Source organism: Convolutriloba macropyga, chromosome 13 (assembly GCF_964194025.1).
Source record: "Convolutriloba macropyga chromosome 13, txConMacr16.3, whole genome shotgun sequence".
NCBI lineage: Eukaryota > Metazoa > Xenacoelomorpha > Acoela > Convolutidae > Convolutriloba > Convolutriloba macropyga.
Window position 1 is genome coordinate 3,907,158 of NC_134480.1, and position 20,689 is coordinate 3,927,846.

The following is a 20,689-nucleotide window of genomic DNA, read 5'->3' on the forward strand; positions in this document are numbered from 1 at the left end:
AGTTCTATCATGATATGACATCTTCAAAACCAAGTTTGTGGACATTTTCTTTTCAACTCTCAATTTCAACCTCGTCCATAGATATGTAAGCATATTTTCCAATCTTTGGTCGCGGCCTCTGAAGAAATTCTCGTCCGAATATAGTTTGATAATTTTTGCAGCCGTAATGCAACTTCGACCGAACATTTTCTGCTGAAGGAAACTGTACGCCATATAGATTAATGCGTACAGTTTAAGTAGATCGTCGCCCAGAATACAGGCCAACTTTAGCTGGTCGACAGCGATTCTCCCGGCTATTCTGGCGTGTTTTGTGCTGCCTTTGTCGCCCACACATGAGTAGGCGCCTCCGAGGGTTGATAACATGCTCATTTCTGTTTCAAGGTGAACTCTAAAAAAGATTACATTTATTGAGTTAAGACTTGGGTTTCAATTATAACCAAAATGGTTAAACATACTTACGAGAAAAAATAATATAAATCAGACAAAAAAATTTCAAATTTTTGTATCGAAAAATTTTTGTATTTGTTCTTTTATGTTAAAGAAATTTGATTTCTGAGAAATGATTTTTTAGTTAAAACTTAGGTTTGAAATATAACCAAAATGGTTCAATATACTTAAGACAAAAAATTACATGAATTAGGCAAATAAATTTCAACTTGGTGTATTGAAAAACTTTGTGTTTGTTTTTTTATGTTAAATAAATTAAACAACACTTTCACAAACAATTAATGAATTGTTAAATAAAAGCAGTTCAATGGAGTAGTTTTCGAATGCTCCCACTACTGGTTAATTGGATTTAGTCAAATTGAGAAATCAAATTGCTTCAAATTTTACCGAGTCATTTTGCTGGCAATTTGATTTCAAAGACTGCAATGAGGAACTGCGAACGACTAGTGGGAGCTCTAATCAATTGCAGCCTGCTTCAGTCGGAGGGAGGGGGGGCTAAATGGGACTGAGAAGTTCAAAAGTGGGCTTCAAATAACCACATCAAACTCCACTATTAAGATTTAAAGTTAAAAAATGGCACTAGCTTCGGCGCACTTTTCTTTTGACTTTTAGTATTGAATAGCCGCCAACTGAGTTCAAATGCTTGAAATTGTGATTGAGAGAGAATTTTAGATCACGCGAAGCCCAAAGAGTCAGGGGCGTAAAAGTCACTCGAAAAGTCAAAACTGTCAAGCAAAAATTTTGCATAAAAAACAGAGCCGGTAGAATACCGGAAACGACTCGAATCGTCGTGCATTATATTCTCTAACTTAACCTTACCAAAATCAGAACATCAAAATAGACCAGAGAAAAATAGACCAGAGTTAGGTGAAGGGAGGGGGTAGTTTGGGGTGTAGGGGTAGGGGGGGGGTAGGTAGGTGGTGGGGGGGTAGGTAGGTGGTGGGGGGGTAGGTAGGTGGGTGGGTAGATAGGTTGGGGAGGTGGGTAGTGCTGGGGTAGTTGGGGGAGGGGGAGTAGGTGGGGATAGCTAGGTAAAGAGAGGGGGTAGGGTAGGTGGGGGTAAGTTGGGGCTGGGGTGCGGTGGGGGGTAGGTAGCTGTTGGGGAGGGGGGGGGGGGTAGATAGGTGGTGGGGAGGGGGGTTGTGCGGTGTAGTTTAGATAATTAGGGGTGACTTATACAGGAACAAAAAATCTCAAAATGACCTCTTCACCTTAAACATTACCAGCAGTTCCTAATTACTATACATTACAAACGAAGCTACTGTTAAAGTCCAATGTTCGAAAAGAGAAGTCAACAATCAAGAACGGAAGTAAATGCTCGAACAGAGAGAAGTCAAAATTCAAGTCATGAACAAACTTGCTTTCTGCTTAAAAAAAATTGTAGAATCACAACACTCCTCTTCGAGTTGTAAAAAGACACACACGTTCACAATAATTGCTATGAGCTTCGTTCAAGAGCAACTAAACGCAGAAGTCATTTTTACATTGTATATTGACTGCTTTAGAAAACAATTTTAGTCAACATAACTTTGTTAGATCAATTGGTGCATTAAACTTAAAAAGATCCAAATTTGGATAAACTGATAGTCTTATTTTCAGAGAAAAACCAGACATATGTTGACCAGTCCATCAACAGCAGTATGTTGAGTCCCCAGTGCAATCGGTTCAACTTGCTGATGCCTCAATAATTTTAAACAAGATTTCGCATTACTAACTCAACAATTTTATGATCAAGTTGGGGAGACTTCACGTGGGACTCACCATACAGCTGCTTATAGAAAAACTCGCCAATTTCAATCTAGATTTCTCCTGCCGGTAAGATGGCGAATTTATCCAAATTTAGATCTTTTAAAGTTATGACGATTATGCATCGATTGATATAAAAGTTAAGGAACGACCTAAGCCATGCTGAGTAAAATTGTTTAAATCTAAAACAGGCAGTTTACAATGTAAAATTGCACTTTATGTATATTTTGTCAAGAAGTGTATATAATGGACATCAAAAGTAACATCTAGTTATACGACGTAAAAACTTAGTTCTTGACCTAAAAGAAAACCAAATTGTGACGAGGTTCGAAGACAATTTTTTTTACCTTTGACCCCCTACAAGTGATCTAGATTACATGCGAAATTGAAACAATCTGTAATGGTAACATACCAGATACTCTTGAAATTTTTCACTCTTGAAATTTAAATGGGTTCATCAACTTCAAATTTAGCTATCTGTAAGTTACCAATAGCTATTATCTGAATTTCACAGCTAAGCAAGACCACTATTTCAGCGAGTTAGTTTTATAATTTTTTGTATTCGAAGTTGAACATAAGTTGGTTTCTTATTAGGCCAAGAACGGAGTTTTCACATCGTAAAACTATAGGGCGCTAACTTAGTTTTGCAGTTCAGTATTAATAAATTTCCATGGTCGGTTGAATCCAAGGACCAAAACAATCAGCCTAACTATTGATTGTACACTCACAGTACTGCTATATCAACGGACACAAAGATCGAGAAACTAAGTTAAGTTAATAACCATTACTAACTTGCCAACATTACTTACTCCATTTCGCTTTTTTAACTTTAATTTGCGACAATTTTTCGTAAAACTTGATTTAACAATTCAGCAGTTGATCGTGTCTTTAGAGATTTTGCTCGTTTTTCAAATCAATTTGAAAAACCAAATGCAGGAATCCAATCAAAACGAAACTGTCTAGAAAGAAGGGATACAAAATTTTTTTGAGCTTGCAACTAATTGATAACCGGTCAATTTGATTTTAATTTTTAATTCTATTTTGATTCTACTTCAATTTTGTGGTAAACTTGATTTTGAATCACAATAAGTTTTTAACTCACTTGATATTTCTGAGACGAAGTAGTTTATCTTCCCACATGAAATCAGCTCTCGTTAACAGGAACCCATTTTCTGCAATTATTTTCCACCAAATTTCTTCAGGTAAATTTTGACTCCACCAAACATTTGTGAAGCGACTTTCAACATACACTATAACTTTGACGAATTTTGATCTGTAGGTTCTCAAAATATGTTCTGCAAATTTGTTGACCAGTAGAAGATCATTTTTAAAATCCTGTTTCAACTCAACTCCAAGAAGATAAAGATATTGCAGAATCTTCCGAGAAGACAGTACAATTACCCCAATTTCTTTATCATTTTGCTCGCTCTCGTTATCCAATTGCTTCGCCTCGGTTGAGCTGAAAAGTGTTTTTGTTTGCCTTTCTTTTCGGCATCGGCCATTGAGAAAAATTCGCCCAGATAATGACCCGACGGAGAATTTAATGAGTATAGCCTTGCGTCTCATAAGTGCTGGTATGGTTAATTCTATTAAACAATAACATCTAAAAATGAGAATTCAACTATCCGATGTTAAAGATAGAAATCTTACAGCGTACAAAGCTGAATCAGTCGATACAGTTTCCTTTACTCTAGATTTTTGTCTTTTCTGATTGATTTAACGTCGCCATAAAAAAGATAGATGTTCCTTCTTTCTCTCCAATTTTGGAACACCTCAGCTCGCAATTAATTTCTTTTGTTATTGAAACCTAGCTGTGAGATAGCTGAGACCTTTATAGAATGCCAAGCCACTTATTCAAACATAACCGACTAAACGTCGGAAGAATTGCTCTTGAACGACTAGTGGGAGCTGTAATCAATTGCAGCCTGCTTCAGTCGGGGGGGGGGGGGGGGTAGCCTAATTGGGACTAAGAAGTTCTATAGTGGGCTTCAAATAACCATATTAGAGGTTAACATATACCACTATTAAGATTTAAAGTAAAAAAATGACACCAGTTTCGGCGCACTTTTTATTTGACTTTTAGTATTAAATTGCCGCCAATTGAGTTCAGCTGCTTGAAATTGTGATTGAGAGAGAATTTTAGATCACGCGAAATGCAAAAAGTCAAGGGCGTAAAAGTCACTCGAAAAGTCAAAACCGTCAAGCGAAAATTTTGCATAAAAAAAAGACACACACGTTTACAATAATTGCTATGAACTGCGTTCAAGAGCAATTAAAAAAGAGCACTTTGATCAACGACAAAAAACGTGTTATGCAAAGAAAACATCAAAATTACAAACAAATAAAAAGACCTATGATAATCTAGTTAGACTTAGATTGTAACTAGATTATCATAGGTTTTTTCCTTTAATTAGAGTAACTAATTATTGCTCCAAATATCTTCAATCACATAAAATTCGCCAAAACAAAGCTTTTGAAGCTCCAATTTTTTTTCAATAATTTTTCTTTTGTTGAAATTTGTTACGCTGGTTGCACAATATGGAAATTCAACCTTCGGATCGACGAAAGATAGTTTCAAAGCCAATCAATTTGTTGATAACAAACTTGAAGAATATCGTTTGTAAATGAAAGAAAACAGGAGTCAATTGAGCTGGTGCGTATTCAGTATTTGATGAGCAATGGTTCAGAGTTGAAGGCGTTCGAAAATTTTTAGTTACTGGTAAATCTCATTCAAAACAGCAACCGAGCTAAACTTTTGCAAACATTCTGGCAGACTCCGACGCGAATAGTATAATGAAAAAAGAAAACCCAGACAGTAAGAACAAATGCGCAGACGAAACCTTAATAGAAACTCAGTGAGAGTAACAACTCCTGTGACGCCATGAGCGGCAATTGATTAATACAATTGCATCATTAATGATGTTATTGTACAAAAAGAAACAAGCAAAAGAATAAAAATTAGAGTATCAAGCACTTACGAAACAAACTCGCCTAAAATGCAAACATAGCTGGCAGATTGCCAGAAAATAGCCGCAATAGATTCGTAAATCGGCGGTCTAAAAAAAAACAGTAAAAAAGACAGACCAAAAAAATTTGTCTTTTCATTAAAGGCTGATCTGTTATATTTTGATTAAAAATCTGTTTAAGTTATTGCTGCCTCTATTAGCTGATCTCAAATAACCTTCATTTAGAGTGACACACACCCATTTGACCTTATCTCTTTGAATTAAAGTAAACAAAAGTCAATTTCAAAGTGAGGAAGTCATTTTTGAGAGTGAGGTAAGTCAAGTGTGACCAAAAACTTAATCACGCGAATCAACAAAACTCGCTCCACTAAGAGCGAAAAATGACGTTACACATGCAATTCACTTGAAATTGCATGAACGAATGAACAAAAAGTGGCTGTGACGTCATATGGTCGTAGCAAAAATCATTACGACGAAATAAAAAAACATAGCAGGACAAGTCCTGACGTAAAATTCAAAGCATTTTCATTGACTAAACAGAAAAACTAGACCTAGAATGGACTATGAGTGAATTGGGAAAACCATTTTAAAAAAAATCAGAACAAAAAAATAAGAAATAAACAAAAAATCAATGTCAAAATGCCGCATGTGAACAAAAAAAACCAATAGCGAGAAATGAAAATTTAATTCAAACAAAAAACTAGGCCTAGAATGAGCTGTGAATGGATTGGGAAAACCATTTAGAATAAAATCCGATCCAAAAAATCGAAAAAACAGTAAAAATCGAGTGAAATTGCCGCATGTGAACAAAAAAACCACTACCGAGAAACCGAATTTTTGTTCAAACACCGTTTTCTCACTCTACTTTAAAATACAGCGAAAAAAAATTCACGCCGCAAAACCACTCGCTTTTTCGCTCCATTTCCTATTTCGGCGTGACCAAAATCACTACTCCAATTTGACTTCAAAAATAATAAAAATGTGTGAACAGATCTTAAAAAAAAACATAGCCGGAAGAATTCCGGCAACGACTCGAAGCGAAAATCAATTTAAACGCCATCCAACTACTCACCAAACAAAACGTGCCTTCACTAATTTAAGCTTATCTTGAAACAAAGTGATGAAACAAAAAAGTAGAAACAATAATATCAAATCTGTTAAAATATGATAAAAAATCTGATCAAACTTTGTTATAAATTGAGATCCCGAAAAAACTATCTCCGCCAAAATAACTTCATCAAAACAACTAGTACTTACAAAAACCACTTATGTGAATTTTGAAAAAATAATTTAGGCTAAAATTATGAAAAAAAAAGCTCTTAAAAACAACTTTCACTGAAAAACTGGAAAAAGTTACTAAATTTTTTAATATTTCAAAAAACATATAAATCCAATAAAAAATTCCCTTCAACAAATAGGGTATCCAGATGCACGCAAAACAAGTCACAATAGGCAAAAACACTTAGCTAAAAACAGAAAAAACACGAAAAACTGCAAAAAATTAAGAAAAAGAGTTCCAATTTTCGCCATTTTTTTGTCATATTTCTCAACAAAAAAATGATTCTTACCCACAAAACTGTAACCAATTGTTATCATAAAATTACTCAAGTAGGAGGGGTTTCTTCAATACCCATTTGAGCCAGTAAACAAAACAATCGTCAAAAAAACGCAAAAATTAGCCTGAAAATCAGCAAAATACATTAAAAACCTCCGAATTATCATAAAATTCATAATAATTTCCAGAAACCTTCAAACCATCTTAAAATTAAAACAAAATCATAACCAAACCTCTGAGTCAAAATAAATGAAAAAAACTGCTTTAAAATGCCGCACGTGAACAAAAAAATTTCGCTCGCTTAGAGAAAATTTTTTCACACATCAATTTCTCGCTCTCAAAAACAGCGGTATGAACAAAAACCACTCTCTTTTCGCTCCGCTCTTCACTTTTGTTCCGCGCCAAAATCACTCCAAATTTTTTCACGCGTTTCATTTCCCGCTTCAAAAATCACTCCAATAAAATTGATTAAAAAAAAGGACTTCTCCAATACTCCTCTTCGAGTCGTAAAAAAAAGACAGCGTCCCAATACAATTCAAATTCTTTGAATTGTATAAAACCAAGAGAAGGCCAATAATAGCCCCAGCTATCGCTGTGCGGCTATTTAAAAAAACAGCGCCACAATACAATTCAAATTCTTTGAATTGTAAAAAAACCAAGAGAAGGCCAATAACAGTCCCAGCTATTGCTGTGCGGCTATTAATCAACCATTTTGAGCAAAGTTCAAAATGGTTGATTGCAAAAAAAATCAACTTGATGTAATTTGTCATTAAAGTTGCGCATGGCTTAAATTGTGTACTACTTATACCATTGCAATTAATTTAGGTTCCTCCGGCAAAACTCAGCAATACATATCTTCCTCTCCTTCAACAAAGTTACGATATATCTAAAAGACTAAATCATAAACCTGACATACATCTTCTACACTTGAACTATGTCTTTTAGACAAAATCTTTTATACTTCAAATAAAAGAGTACCCAAAATTTTTACTTAACTCACGCTGATAGTGATTTAGAAAACAGCAAACCTGTCGTCTTAAAATAGCTATTAAAAAACTTCTTTCAGCTAAGTTACAATATATCTCAAATACTAAAATCATATAACTGGTATTACATATTCCACACTTGAACTATGTCTTTTAGATAAAATATTGTATACATAAATTAGTAGAGCACCCAAAGTTCTTAGTTAGCTCAAGCTGATAATGATTGAAAAAATCTGCAAAACCTCACGTTTTGAAATAGCTATTAAAGCTTCACCGTTTGGACGGAATTCAAAATGATATATTTGCAGACATTGTGTTTTATAATGCAGACTACAATGAAACACAAACATATCCGAAAGAGTATGCCGGTACAACCGAACGTGCGCAGAGCAGAATTCCATTAAATAAGATTTAAAGCTAAATAATCCCCGTGCTCTGATTGGTTGACCTTAAATTCATTACTTCAGAAGCATTTTTTGTGGAAAAGTAATTTAAAAATAGCATAACGAAGTTCTGTACGCGTTAAGAGCCCTCTTCAGGCTGGAGCGGGGATTGTGACCACCGATAACGTAGAGCCAGAGTCGAACGCAACTCGACAGCACACCACAGATAATCAAGTGACGATAACTAAATAATTCGCAATTTCTTAAATGTGTTGTATTTTGATATAAACCAATCAGATTAATTGGCCAGTCAAATTGAAGTATTCGGCTCTGATTTTTTTCTAACTCGGCTCTGCGCCCGTTCGGCTCTATATCCTGGCTCCATAGCCAACTACCGTCAGGCAGATTAGTTTTGAACCAAAGGGGGAAGGGTTGGCTTAGGTTGTAGCTAGCGTGTCCATCAACTTCAGCAATAAGGTCAAAATAAAAATTACCCTTATCTCCATCTTATCTACCCTCTTATCATAATATTCCGATTTTTAAATTAATTAAGCCACGCAACATATTAGAATCAAAACCCACTAACGCCAGAAGAAACTCTCGATAGACTATTGCAGCTCGGATCTATTGCAGCCTGTTCAGTCTGGAGTGGGGGGGAGTAACCAAATTCACTGAAGTACCGTACTGAATTACTGAATTTCAATTTTTTTTCGGGTCATATTTGCTCAGAGCTTTAATTTTCTCGTTGGTAGTGGACCCTCGATGAGCATGAATTGCGCAGTCGATTGGAATGGATTTGTCAATTTCAAGCTTGCCTATTATGCTACTGCCAATCACAAGATTATCGAATTCTGGTGCCAGTACTTTTTTGGGAATTCGCGAACCAATTCGTTTGCCTATTGTTTGGATTCTTTTTGAATTGTAAGCTCACTTTGTACTGTCTCACCCCCTACTAGTTAGGGAATAGCCATATAAAAACCGGACTCCATCATCTTGGTAAAATTTGTAATTGTTTCCTCTATAAATTTCTCCTTTTCGTCCCATTTTTTTTTAAAGTTTTAACATAGAGTTGGTAAAAATCTTGCTTGTTTAGAGAGGAATACTGTTTTCATCAATCGTTTTTGTTTACTATACGATAATATTGCTTTACTGTGTGACTTGAGAGCTGTTAATAGCTTAGAGATGCGTTAATAATGCTTAGATTCTAGCGTTTTTAACAAGAATTCTTTAAGGTCAAAGCAAAGCGAAAGAGCAACTGTTTTAAAGAGTGAAATGAGCGTCTGACTAACGCCCACTAACATAACCCACTAACGCCAGAAGAAACTCTCGATAGACTATTCGAGCTCGAATCCATTGCCTGTTGAGTCTGGAGTGGGGGGGGGGGTACCCAAATTAACTAAAGGGGGCTTCAAATGACGTCATTAGAGGTTATTATATACCACTATAACCACTAATAAAATTTAAAAAGGAAAAATACATCAAATTTGTCGCGTTTTTCATTTGACATTTAGCAGTGCGCTTCCGCTACGAGTTCAGCTGCTGACACTTGTGAATGAGGGAAAAATTTAGATCACGCAAAACGAATAAGTCAAAGGCGTAAAAGTCGCCCGAAAAGTCAAAAAAGTCAAAAATTGTGCATTAAAAATACCAGCACTTTTACGATAATTGTTTCAAACTTCGTTCGATAGCAATTAAAATTATTGCTGTTCAAAAATAAACTGACTAATATTCACAATAGGAAAAGCAGAAACTTCAATTTTTTCAAACCCAAATGAATAAGAAATTCTATATGTTATAATGACCAGGGTTTTATCTCGTTTCTCTCGACTTTATCTTTCACATTGAATTGAATGTATCTTGAAATATTCGGTGAAGCACTATTCAAAATCATTCATTTTGAAGGACTAATGAAACTCACGCTATTAATGAAGGTTTGATTACCATATTGAACACCAGGGTGGCCAGAGACTTCAGAAACGGACTTAGCGAATACTGAAAACCCTAGCCAAGGATCAGAATTTCCCGAACTCAAAATCTCCTTTTTAACACACTGCAACTTAAACAAAACAGCTAATAAATTTCATCGATGAATTGAAAACAAAGCACAAAATCAATATAATTCATGACAACAAAATTCTAAATCACTCATTACGTTGCAATATCGCTAACTAACATTACTTGAAGCAATAATCGGTTTCGGCCTCTGATTAAATAGAAGTTTTTCACGAGCTATAGCGTACACTTCATAAACTACATCGTCACATTTCTCCTTGTTACTTTTTTGGGTTTTTCTTTTCCGCATGGCCACATAGGGTTTCATCAGTTTTTCACGCTTTCCTGTCAGCAAATGATGACCCACAATTAATAACGGGTTTCCGCTAACCGAATCAAAGTGTAAATCACCCACGAGGTTGAAATGTTTCTTTTTCTTCACACCTTTGTTTTCAAATTCATTTTCTTTGTTGTTTTCGACCGATTCGATTGATAGTTCGTTCAAAGTGTCGAGATTCATTAACTCGCCTTGAAGTTCAATTAGAACCCATGTCTTGACATTTGGCGTATTTTGGGAATCGTAAACGTCTTCGGCGATTGTTGATGGACCTCTGAGGATGACATTCGGCATGTTTCAAGGCGCAAAAGATGCTTTAAATTGACCTCAATTCATTATCTTATCTGAAACACATTAAAATTCTACAAAATACGCAATTAATTTTCGAGTGAAAAAGTTGATACAATTATTAAGACATGTGAGATCTTCAGAACTAAACAAAATATTTTGACATTTTCGCCACATCGGAAAGGGGAATTTTTTCTTTTTATTTCAGAATAAAGTTTAAAAAATTATATCATCATTTAACACAGGGCAGATACTAGGTGGTTCAATACCGCCCCCTTTGTCTACCCTCTCCTTAATTGTAGTATTTGTATTTATATTTAAATTGATATTATTTGAAGGGGAGAAATTAATTTTCTTTCTTTACACGATAATTGAAATATTTTGTCAAAAAAAACTTGAGAAACCAAGAATTCATGATAAAACCTGATCAGACCTTTGCAAGATCTTATCCAGATATAACAAGAATAACTGAAGTTAAATTGTAGTCACACGTGTGTACAAATCATATAAAGTACAGCTGTGTACAATAATAGCAAAGGTGTATGTTTAATGCCTTTCTATAACTGGTTAAAGAAAAAACGCATAAATTCAATAAATCTTTCTTTACACGCACAGTGTGATTGTTTAAAAGAAGCTTATATTACATTACGGCTCATATATTAGACGAACACGAATAATACTTCAAGTTATTAAACACTAAAATATTTGTTTAAGGAGCTACCTTTATTTACAGACCAGAAAATCAAGCTAGATCCGATTGCAAAAATGTCGATGCAATTTAGCGATGAGCAAATTGCGCAATACCGTTCTGCCTTCAACCTTTTTGACCAAGGTAAGCAAAATAATCTCTGAAAGATTACATAACTATTACATAACCTTCGGCTTGCTTTTATGTCACCTTACTTTGGGTTCACCTGAAAGCAATCAAAAAGGCCACAGTCACAGCTACGTTTACGCATGAACGACAAATGCTTTCGAGATTGACTCCCGCAAAAGTTTTCAGTTTCACATGTAGAGAAAAACAAGATCTTTTCTGTTTGTGCAAAGGCTTAGTGGGTGCATATTAATTGCATCCCCCAGACGCACGTGTCATAATTTTACAATGATTTTCTGTGTAATGACACGTGCTCTGTAACGGGGGGGGGGGGGGGGGGCATAACGTACTAGGGGGGGGGGGGCACAAACGGAAAAGATCCCAATCAGAAATTGTTAACTGTTAAAATATGGGATCTTTTCCGTTTGTGTCCCCCCCCCCCCAGTACGTTATGCGCCCCCCAGTTACAGAGTACGTGCCATTACATAGTAAATCAGTATGTAAAAATATGGCACGTGCGTCTCGGAGTGCAAATAATATGCGCCCACTAAGCTGGGGGGCACAAACGGAAAATATCCAAAATATGAATAACATCAATTCGTTAATCAGAACCAATTTACGCAGACGAATAGCGGACACAGGGAACATAATATTATTAACCACAATAATTAATGAACGGAGTTCAAAGGTCATAGTTCAATTTAAAAACATGCACACCCGAATGATGAAAAAATTTAAAATCTTACAAAAAACTTGCATGAAATATTGCAAGGGAATGCATAGTTATTCCATTACGTGACATAATTTTTTAATAAAAATTTTAATATTTAGACGGCGATGGCGCAATATCGGAGGAAGAACTGGGAAAAATGATGGCACAATTAGGACAGCCTATGAGCAGCCAGGAACTGAAGGAATTCATTGAAGAAATCGACATTGATGGAAACGGGATGGTGGAATTTAACGAATTCCTTGAAATGATGGTCAAGAAGAACCCCTCGGCCATTGACGGAAAAGACGACAGGACCGACGACATTGCAATCGCATTTAAGGTGATTGGACAAAAAGTAGCAATTAATTATGAATTATTAAAATCAGATTATTGGGCAGTTTCAGCCACCCCCCCCCCCCCCCACAGGGTAAATATGTCCACAAGTTTGAGACACTTGATGGGATATATCTGGACTGCTAAGGCTACTCCTAGCTCTTGTTAATTAGTCCCCACAAACCATCATCAAGCGCTCAAACACGGCTAGCTTTTCTCCCAAACAAAGGTCAGCAAGTATAAATTTCAGGATCTTTTCCGTTTGTGCCCCCCCCCCCCCCCCCAGTACGTTTTGCTCCCCAGTTACAGAGCACGTGCCATTAATAGTAAATCATTATGTAAAAATATGGCACGTGGGTCGTGGGGTGCAAATGCACCCACTAAGCTGTGGGGGGGGGGGCAAAAACGGAAAAGATTTAAATTTCAATATAGACTACGTAAACTGAGCGCAAAACCTTCCAGTTAGAAAATAGCCGCGTAGATAGAACAAAAATCAATAATTCAATATTGAAAAAGACCCAATAAACGTCAAATCAGTACGTTCTCAAAAAATGGCACGAAAACTAACAGGATCTAAAATACTGCGTAAAGTTTGAAAGCAATCAAAAAAGCAACAGCTAAATTCTTCAAATCGTCAGCCAAGATGTAGGGATCGTAAAACTTTAGGGCGTCCATCAGATCGTTGATAATCATACAAAAAAGAACAGGCCCCAAAATAGGCTTGGGGTACTCCACCTGTAATATTGAGATTGTTCGAACAAGCACTTCCTATACGTACAAACTGGGTTGTCTTTCAGATAATGGTACAGAATTTCAAGGAGGCAAACTCCAACACCCATCGCACTCATTTTCCTTAGCAATTCGTATTGGGGGAACACGGTCAAACGGCGTTGCAGTCCGTGTAGAAAGCCAAATTGTCACTGGAGTTGTTGTCAAGAGCTTCATTAATAATTTGGAAAAAAAGTATATTTAAAAGACAGATCTTTCCACGAAACCTTGCCGTTATTTGGATAGGTAGATTGAGAAAAATTGATAGAAGGCTTCGTACAAACACTTCCAAAACTTTCCTCTCAAAATACCAAAATGAAAATGGACTGTAGTTCTCTACCAGACCAATGCTGCAGTTTGTTAATTCAGGGTTAGGGTTGCTGATTTCACCAACATCAAACTTTTCCATGGAAGAAAACTGATTGCATGAATTCATTAAAAAGAGACATTTTCATGGTCTGCAATTGCGGTTTGGTCTCCGTGCTGTATGTGTTTCGGAAGAACCTGAGGTGTTTGTAAATTTTTTCTGTTTCTCGTTCCAAGTAAATCTTCCTGATATTCTAATCTGTCCTATTCGCAGTTCTGAAGCACCAGATTCTCCAATGGAGTCACTTCTATCTTCGGTATGATGGGAGTTTCTCGCGTAAGTTTTTGTTGAGCTTTAAGGCGCTTGCTCTATTTGGAAGTCGATGGCTTGATCCAGGGTGCTAACTGCTGTCTGTGCCATGACATTCGGGGTACACAATTTTGAATTTCTAGATACTGCTCTAGTTCGCCATACTGTTTGTCAATGTTGGTGCAACACGGAGGCTTAAATGGACTTTTCTTCATTTGATCAAAGATTGCGTCGTAATCTGCGTTCCACATAACTTCTGTTGTTATCAATTGTTGCTTTTGGTTGAAAGTGCTCACTCACATTTAACTTTTACTCGTGCCGGCATATGATCGGAGCAATCAAAGATATATATAATTCACAATCCATTTGAGGAAAGATTGCAGTTCTTGTGCAATACTATGTCCAGTATGTTCATTCAGCAAGATGGGAAATCTAAAGCCTGCTCTACCACCTCTGGTATTGCTCTCTTCATCGCCGGATGTGTCAATGAAATCCCAGTTGATTGTTGATATATTCATGTCTCCATATAATTACAGGTTATTTTCGGTAGAATTTTTCTGTTGTTGTTTAGGCCAGGATTTCTCCAAGCCTCGAGACCGATTCTTCGGGGAACCGCCAAAGATCTTCACACTTGATTCCACCATTACATTCAACAACGTGCGCTGCTGTTTCACGGTCTTTATAACATTTCCTGCAAGTATCTGGTTCGTCGCTGTTGATTTTGTTTTTGAAGTCTCCTAACAGAGGGCAGTGAGAAGACCTCATTTGAGAGAGGAATACTGTTTCTTTTCGAGAGATTCCTGCCTCGCCTCTGTCAACTTCTTCGGGGGTCACTCTGCGAATGGCGTGATGTAATTTGTTGGATTCACTGGTTCTCATCGTAGATTCCACAAATTTGGTTGTGTAGGATCTTTTGCGCTTTTGGAATTTTCAAGTCAACTTTGTACGTTTCTTCACAATTTCGCGCTAAAGTAAAAAGCGTTCACTTCCTTTTATAGGCGGGTTTTGTCAGTTGATAATTAATGGTGTTTGGGGTCATGAATTGACGCTGCAAACTGGGCTGTCAAGAGCTTGCAATGATTTTCTACGGGAAGAATTCTCGTTTCGCGGCGAAGACGGTCAATTTGGGTCATTTTTGTACATCCAGTTATAACTCTCAATGTTTTGTTTACTTTCAAGTTTATTCCAATTCGGTTTGAAAACATTCAAAGACCAGCAAGGTGCAGCGTAGTTGAAGGTGGAACGAGTAATGGCTTTGTAAACAGTCGTTAGTTGTTCTTTCTGCAGACCGCATGATTTTGATGTCAGGGATCGCAGGATATTATTTCTCTTCGAGGCTCTTTCAATCTGTTCTGTTACATTATTTTTAAAGGTCAGCCAGTTATGAATCTTAATTCCAAGCAGTGTAAGATCATTGACTGTTTTTATCCAGTCCGCCCCAGAACAACATCTAAATCTTCTTTCAAATCTGAGTGGGAGAAGGATAGTAGAATGGCAGAGCACTCCGAGGCCGAGGAAACAAACTTTTTCTGTGCAAGAAGGCATTCAGATCATTAAAGTATCCATTGATATTTTTGACAGCTTCTATGTAGTAGAGGTGAGAACAGTAGACAGTTATGTCATCAGCGAAACAGACAACTTTAACATTGCGTCGCGACTGAGGCATATCTTTCAGATACGAGCAGAAGAAAGAGGTGAGATCACACCTCCTTGAGGTACCCCCGCTTCTCAGCTTTTCCTTTCGAGACATAATTTCATCGAAATTCGTTTTTTGTTCTCTTCCAGTGAGGTATCCTGAGACCCACTTCTTGATTGAGTATGGTAGATTGGACTTCACTATTTGGAAGTCGATGGCTTGATCCAGGGTGCTAACTGCTGTCTGTGCCATGACATTCGGGGTACACAATTTTGAATTTCTAGATACTGCTCTAGTTCGCCATACTGTTTGTCAATGTTGGTGCAACACGGAGGCTTAAATGGACTTTTCTTCATTTGATCAAAGATTGCGTCGTAATCTGCGTTCCACATAACTTCTGTTGTTATCAATTGTTGCTTTTGGTTGAAAGTGCTCACTCACATTTAACTTTTACTCGTGCCGGCATATGATCGGAGCAATCAAAGATATATATAATTCACAATCCATTTGAGGTAAGATTGCAGTTCTTGTGCAATACTATGTCCAGTATGTTCATTCAGCAAGATGGGAAATCTAAAGACTGCTCTACCACCTCTGGTATTGCTCTCTTCATCGCCGGATGTGTCAATGAAATCCCAGTTGATTGTTGATATATTCATGTCTCCATATAATTACAGGTTATTTTCGGTAGAATTTTTCTGTTGTTGTTTAGGCCAGGATTTCTCCAAGCCTCGAGACCGATTCTTCGGGGGACCGCCAAAGATCTTCACACTTGATTCCACCATTACATTCAACAACGTGCGCTGCTGTTTCAAATCTGAGTGGGAGAAGGATAGTAGAATGGCAGAGCACTCCGAGGCCGAGGAAACAAACTTTTTCTGTGCAAGAAGGCATTCAGATCATTAAAGTATCCATTGATATTTTTGACAGCTTCTATGTAGTAGAGGTGAGAACAGTAGAACAGGCTAACTGCTGTCTGTGCCATGACATTCGGGGTACACAATTTTGAATTTCTAGATACTGCTCTAGTTCGCCATACTGTTTGTCAATGTTGGTGCAACACGGAGGCTTAAATGGACTTTTCTTCATTTGATCAAAGATTGCGTCGTAATCTGCGTTCCACATAACTTCTGTTGTTATCAATTATTGCTTTTGGTTGAAAGTGCTCACTCACATTTAACTTTTACTCGTGCCGGCATATGATCGGAGCAATCAAAGATATATATAATTCACAATCCATTTGAGGAAAGATTGCAGTTCTTGTGCAATACTATGTCCAGTATGTTCATTCAGCAAGATGGGAAATCTAAAGACTGCTCTACCACCTCTGGTATTGCTCTCTTCATCGCCGGATGTGTCAATGAAATCCCAGTTGATTGTTGATATATTCATGTCTCCATATAATTACAGGTTATTTTCGGTAGAATTTTTCTGTTGTTGTTTAGGCCAGGATTTCTCCAAGCCTCGAGACCGATTCTTCGGGGGACCGCCAAAGATCTTCACACTTGATTCCACCATTACATTCAACAACGTGCGCTGCTGTTTCAAATCTGAGTGGGAGAAGGATAGTAGAATGGCAGAGCACTCCGAGGCCGAGGAAACAAACTTTTTCTGTGCAAGAAGGCATTCAGATCATTAAAGTATCCATTGATATTTTTGACAGCTTCTATGTAGTAGAGGTGAGAACAGTAGACAGTTATGTCATCAGCGAAACAGACAACTTTAACATTGCGTCGCGACTGAGGCATATCTTTCAGATACGAGCAGAAGAAAGAGGAGATCACACCTCCTTGAGGTACCCCCGCTTCTCAGCTTTTCCTTTCGAGACATAATTTCATCGAAATTCGTTTTTTGTTCTCTTCCAGTGAGGTATCCTGAGACCCACTTCTTGATTGAGTATGGTAGATTGGACTTCAGTATGGATTCCGTAAGTAGGTTGAGATTCACTGTATCGAAGACATTGCCAGGGAACCAGGAGACCTTTCAATGTCTCCTGGTTCTACGCACAGCCAGGACTCGAGGAAACTTACGAGGATCGACGGACCAAACGGAGACAAATACATCCTGGATCTTTCCAGACTTCGAGACAGCCAATACGGAAATCCGCCGGTGGGTTGTTGTTCCTGGATCAGCCCATGCCAGCGACGCTGATCAGAACTCTTTTTCTCATTGCTGGCATAGAATCTAATCACGTACCAGACACTAGATGGCCATGTGGTATTTGCGGGAAGAATGCCAGCAAAGGATGGATTGAATGTGTAATATGCAGAACATTGTTTCACTTCAAATGCATCTGAGACACAAAGTCAAAGCAACCATAGTCCTGTCATATGTTCAACAACGAGCAAATGGCCATGTGGAGCATGAGGATTGCACGTAACTCACTCTGCCATCGAATGTGTCAAGTGCAAGATAAGGCGTCACTACAGCTGCGTTGACTAATTATCGATCAACCTAGATCACGGTTCTGTCAAAAGTGCAAAGACAAACCAACCAAGACTTCTTTAACAACGTTGAATATTCTACAACTAAACATCAACTGAATAAGGAAGAATTAGCGATCATTCACAAAGACAACAATATTGACATAGCTCTTCTACAGGAGATCAAAATCCCTCAAAAGTCGCAGATAGCTTTTGATGGATACAACGTCATTTGGAAGGAAAGAAACCAGAATGGGGGAAGAGTAAGCACCGTGTTAAGAAAAGATCTCGAGTACAGTGTGATTACCACTGAAGATGATCTTGAAATGCTGGTAGTGGACCTTCATGGAAAGGAAACGCTTCGAACGATCAACTACTATCTTCCTCCGAATGTAAATGTCCACCCAAAACAAGTATTCAAGAGCCAACAAGTATTCAAGAGTTTGCTGCGTAGATGCCAATGCCCATAATGCCGTATCGCATTCAGAATTGCCTGGAGACGCAAGAGGTACTGAATGTGAAGACGCGATGTCTGAAAGTAACATGGCTGTGCTCAATGATTACGGACTAACCTGAATGGAAATGAAAAGTAATCATGCCCTGACATTACAGCAGTGACAGATGATATTGCAATCTGCGCATCCTGGAACATTCTCGACAATCAGTTAAGTGATCATTATCCCATGCTAGTCTTTGTAGCTGCTCAGACCCTTCCTCGTTGCGAGAATAGCAAAAGGAAAACAACTTCAAAAGAGCAGACTGGAACCTCTTCACTCAAACGTCGGAGGATCTGCTTACCGAATACAAAACTCCGGATAACGTTGAGAAGGGTGAAAAGTGTTCCAGGCAGCTGTTCTGAAAGCCTCTAATCTAGACATTTCTCATGGTTGCCGACGACGAAAGCACGCTCAAAGTACCCAAAGAAATAAGAGAGTTGATCCTGCAACGTGACACAACAAAAGATGGAAGTGTAATCAAAGAAAAGAACGATCAAATTCAACCTTTATTACAAAAACAAAAGAGATCAGTGGATGAAGTTCGTGGAAAGTAATAGGCATCTGACCACTGGAAAACTGTGGAACATCATCAAACGTAGAATTTTTCTGCAACAATTCAAAGCGTGGCATTAAAATTTTGCGCCACCTTTGCATGCCAGAGCCTCAGATTTAAACTGTTTTCCTTAAGAAAGAGAGAGTGCGAAAGTGATTTTTGTTCTGAATAGTTCTTAATATCAGCACAGCTCTTCTTCCATGTAGAGACCTTCGAAGCTAGTTGTCTCAGCATTCTCCAAGTTGATGGGCCAGCTTCCAGGGTACTGAGCTACTCTCAGAAATGGACCTCCATCAAGGTTAAGTTGAAAGTCTAAAAAGCCGAATAGCCAAGAACTACTGTTCACGCTGCACATATTGTTGACTCTCTAATTTTCCAGAAGAATGAGTAAGTCATTCTCTCCACGTGACAAAAAACAGGCTGTATAGTCTTAATGAGCTCGTTCGGATTTGGTGCTCAGAAATAATTGACAAAAATGAAGATTTCATATTTAAAAAAAAAATTGAACCAACATTAAAATGATTTTATCTATAAACCGGGGTTGAATCACTTCTACCAGATTCTACTGCATGCTATTTAAAATCATTTTATTAAGGAGGTTTAAAACCTCTTGATATTGAACAGACGAAAGAGTTCAGACCAAAACGCAAAATATTTTTAGTTAATGAGCTCAAATGAGCTCAAACCTAGCGATCGTATGCAAATTTGGCCTGAAAATTTGTGTTAGTATATAGAACAGTATATCCTAGGGGCGTAAAAGTGTCATGTCCACTAACCAGGGGGAACGGGGGGTTGAAACAATAGATTAAATTGAGTTATTTTAAGAAATTATTTCACAGGTTTTCGACCGAAATGGAGACGGTTTTGTAACAAAAGCGGAGTTGATGCACGTTCTAATGAGCCTCGGTGAGAACCTCACAGAAGATGATGTGCTTGAAATAATCGACGAAGGCGACAAAGATAAAGACGGCAAATTGTCATACGCAGAATTTCGATCACTTTTGCAGACTCAGACATCTGAACTTGACCTACCGCCATAACTATCAAAAAATTCAACCTTAAACTTGTCACCAATGTTGATATACTGTTTAATAATGACAAATTAAATCTTAACTTTTTCATTCTTTCTTTTTTTTATTAATCGGAAACCAAACTATGGACGGAACAGTGAGCCATCAACTATGAAATATCACAGCAGCATATTTGAATTTACCGCAAAAACGCATAGTAATTAATTTAGTAAATAATTTTTAACTTATAACACCTTTAAAAATTTAAGTATTTTAAGTATTTTTTAAAGCTCAAGTACAATCCGCAGATTTCAAGACAAATTATCTACTGATAACGATTTAAAAAAGGATTGTCAATTTAAAACTTTCTTACGAACGTTTTCGAACTCTGAGTTCATCGTCAGGTTATAAAGAATACAAAATGCTAAAATGAAAAGCCAGAAAATAAAATGCAAATCACTAAAATCAATCATTCCAGGAAATTTAAAACGAATTTTTACAAATCTACAATCGTATCTACAAAATATTTACATCTGAGTAAAAATACCTTTTCGATTTGATGTAGCAGATGCATATCGACCTGTTTTTTATTTTAAAAAAACCTACATATACTGTTTTAAACTTACT

The 20,689-nt window shown here is 37.3% G+C and overlaps 2 protein-coding genes across 2 annotated transcripts; one reads left to right on the forward strand and one right to left on the reverse strand.

Moving 5' to 3' along the window:
- Positions 1-10,157: 10,157 nt before the first annotated feature.
- Positions 10,158-10,752, reverse strand: LOC142351763 (chromosome transmission fidelity protein 8 homolog). Its single transcript, XM_075403910.1, has one exon. It carries the CDS (start codon positions 10,704-10,706, stop codon positions 10,248-10,250), a length of 459 nt encoding a protein of 152 aa, XP_075260025.1. The 5' UTR covers positions 10,707-10,752; the 3' UTR covers positions 10,158-10,247.
- A 456-nt stretch (positions 10,753-11,208) lies between these two features.
- LOC142352280 (uncharacterized) lies at positions 11,209-20,180 on the forward strand. The gene is made up of 3 exons (XM_075404781.1): positions 11,209-11,532; positions 12,346-12,566; positions 19,892-20,180. The coding sequence occupies exons 1-3, from the start codon at positions 11,466-11,468 to the stop codon at positions 20,090-20,092; spliced, it is 489 nt and encodes a 162-aa protein (XP_075260896.1). The 5' UTR covers positions 11,209-11,465; the 3' UTR covers positions 20,093-20,180.
- The last annotated feature ends 509 nt before the right edge of the window (positions 20,181-20,689 follow it).

Excerpts from the sequence above, each read along its gene's own strand:
- LOC142351763 (XM_075403910.1), bottom strand. The coding sequence starts at position 10,706 with ATGCCGAATGTCATCCTCAGAGGTCCATCAACAATCGCCGAAGACGTT.
- LOC142352280 (XM_075404781.1), top strand. The coding sequence starts at position 11,466 with ATGTCGATGCAATTTAGCGATGAGCAAATTGCGCAATACCGTTCTGCC. Across the intron at positions 11,533-12,345 it reads CTTCAACCTTTTTGACCAAG|ACGGCGATGGCGCAATATCG; the intron begins GTAAGCAAAATA and ends TTTAATATTTAG. Across the intron at positions 12,567-19,891 it reads ACATTGCAATCGCATTTAAG|GTTTTCGACCGAAATGGAGA; the intron begins GTGATTGGACAA and ends ATTATTTCACAG.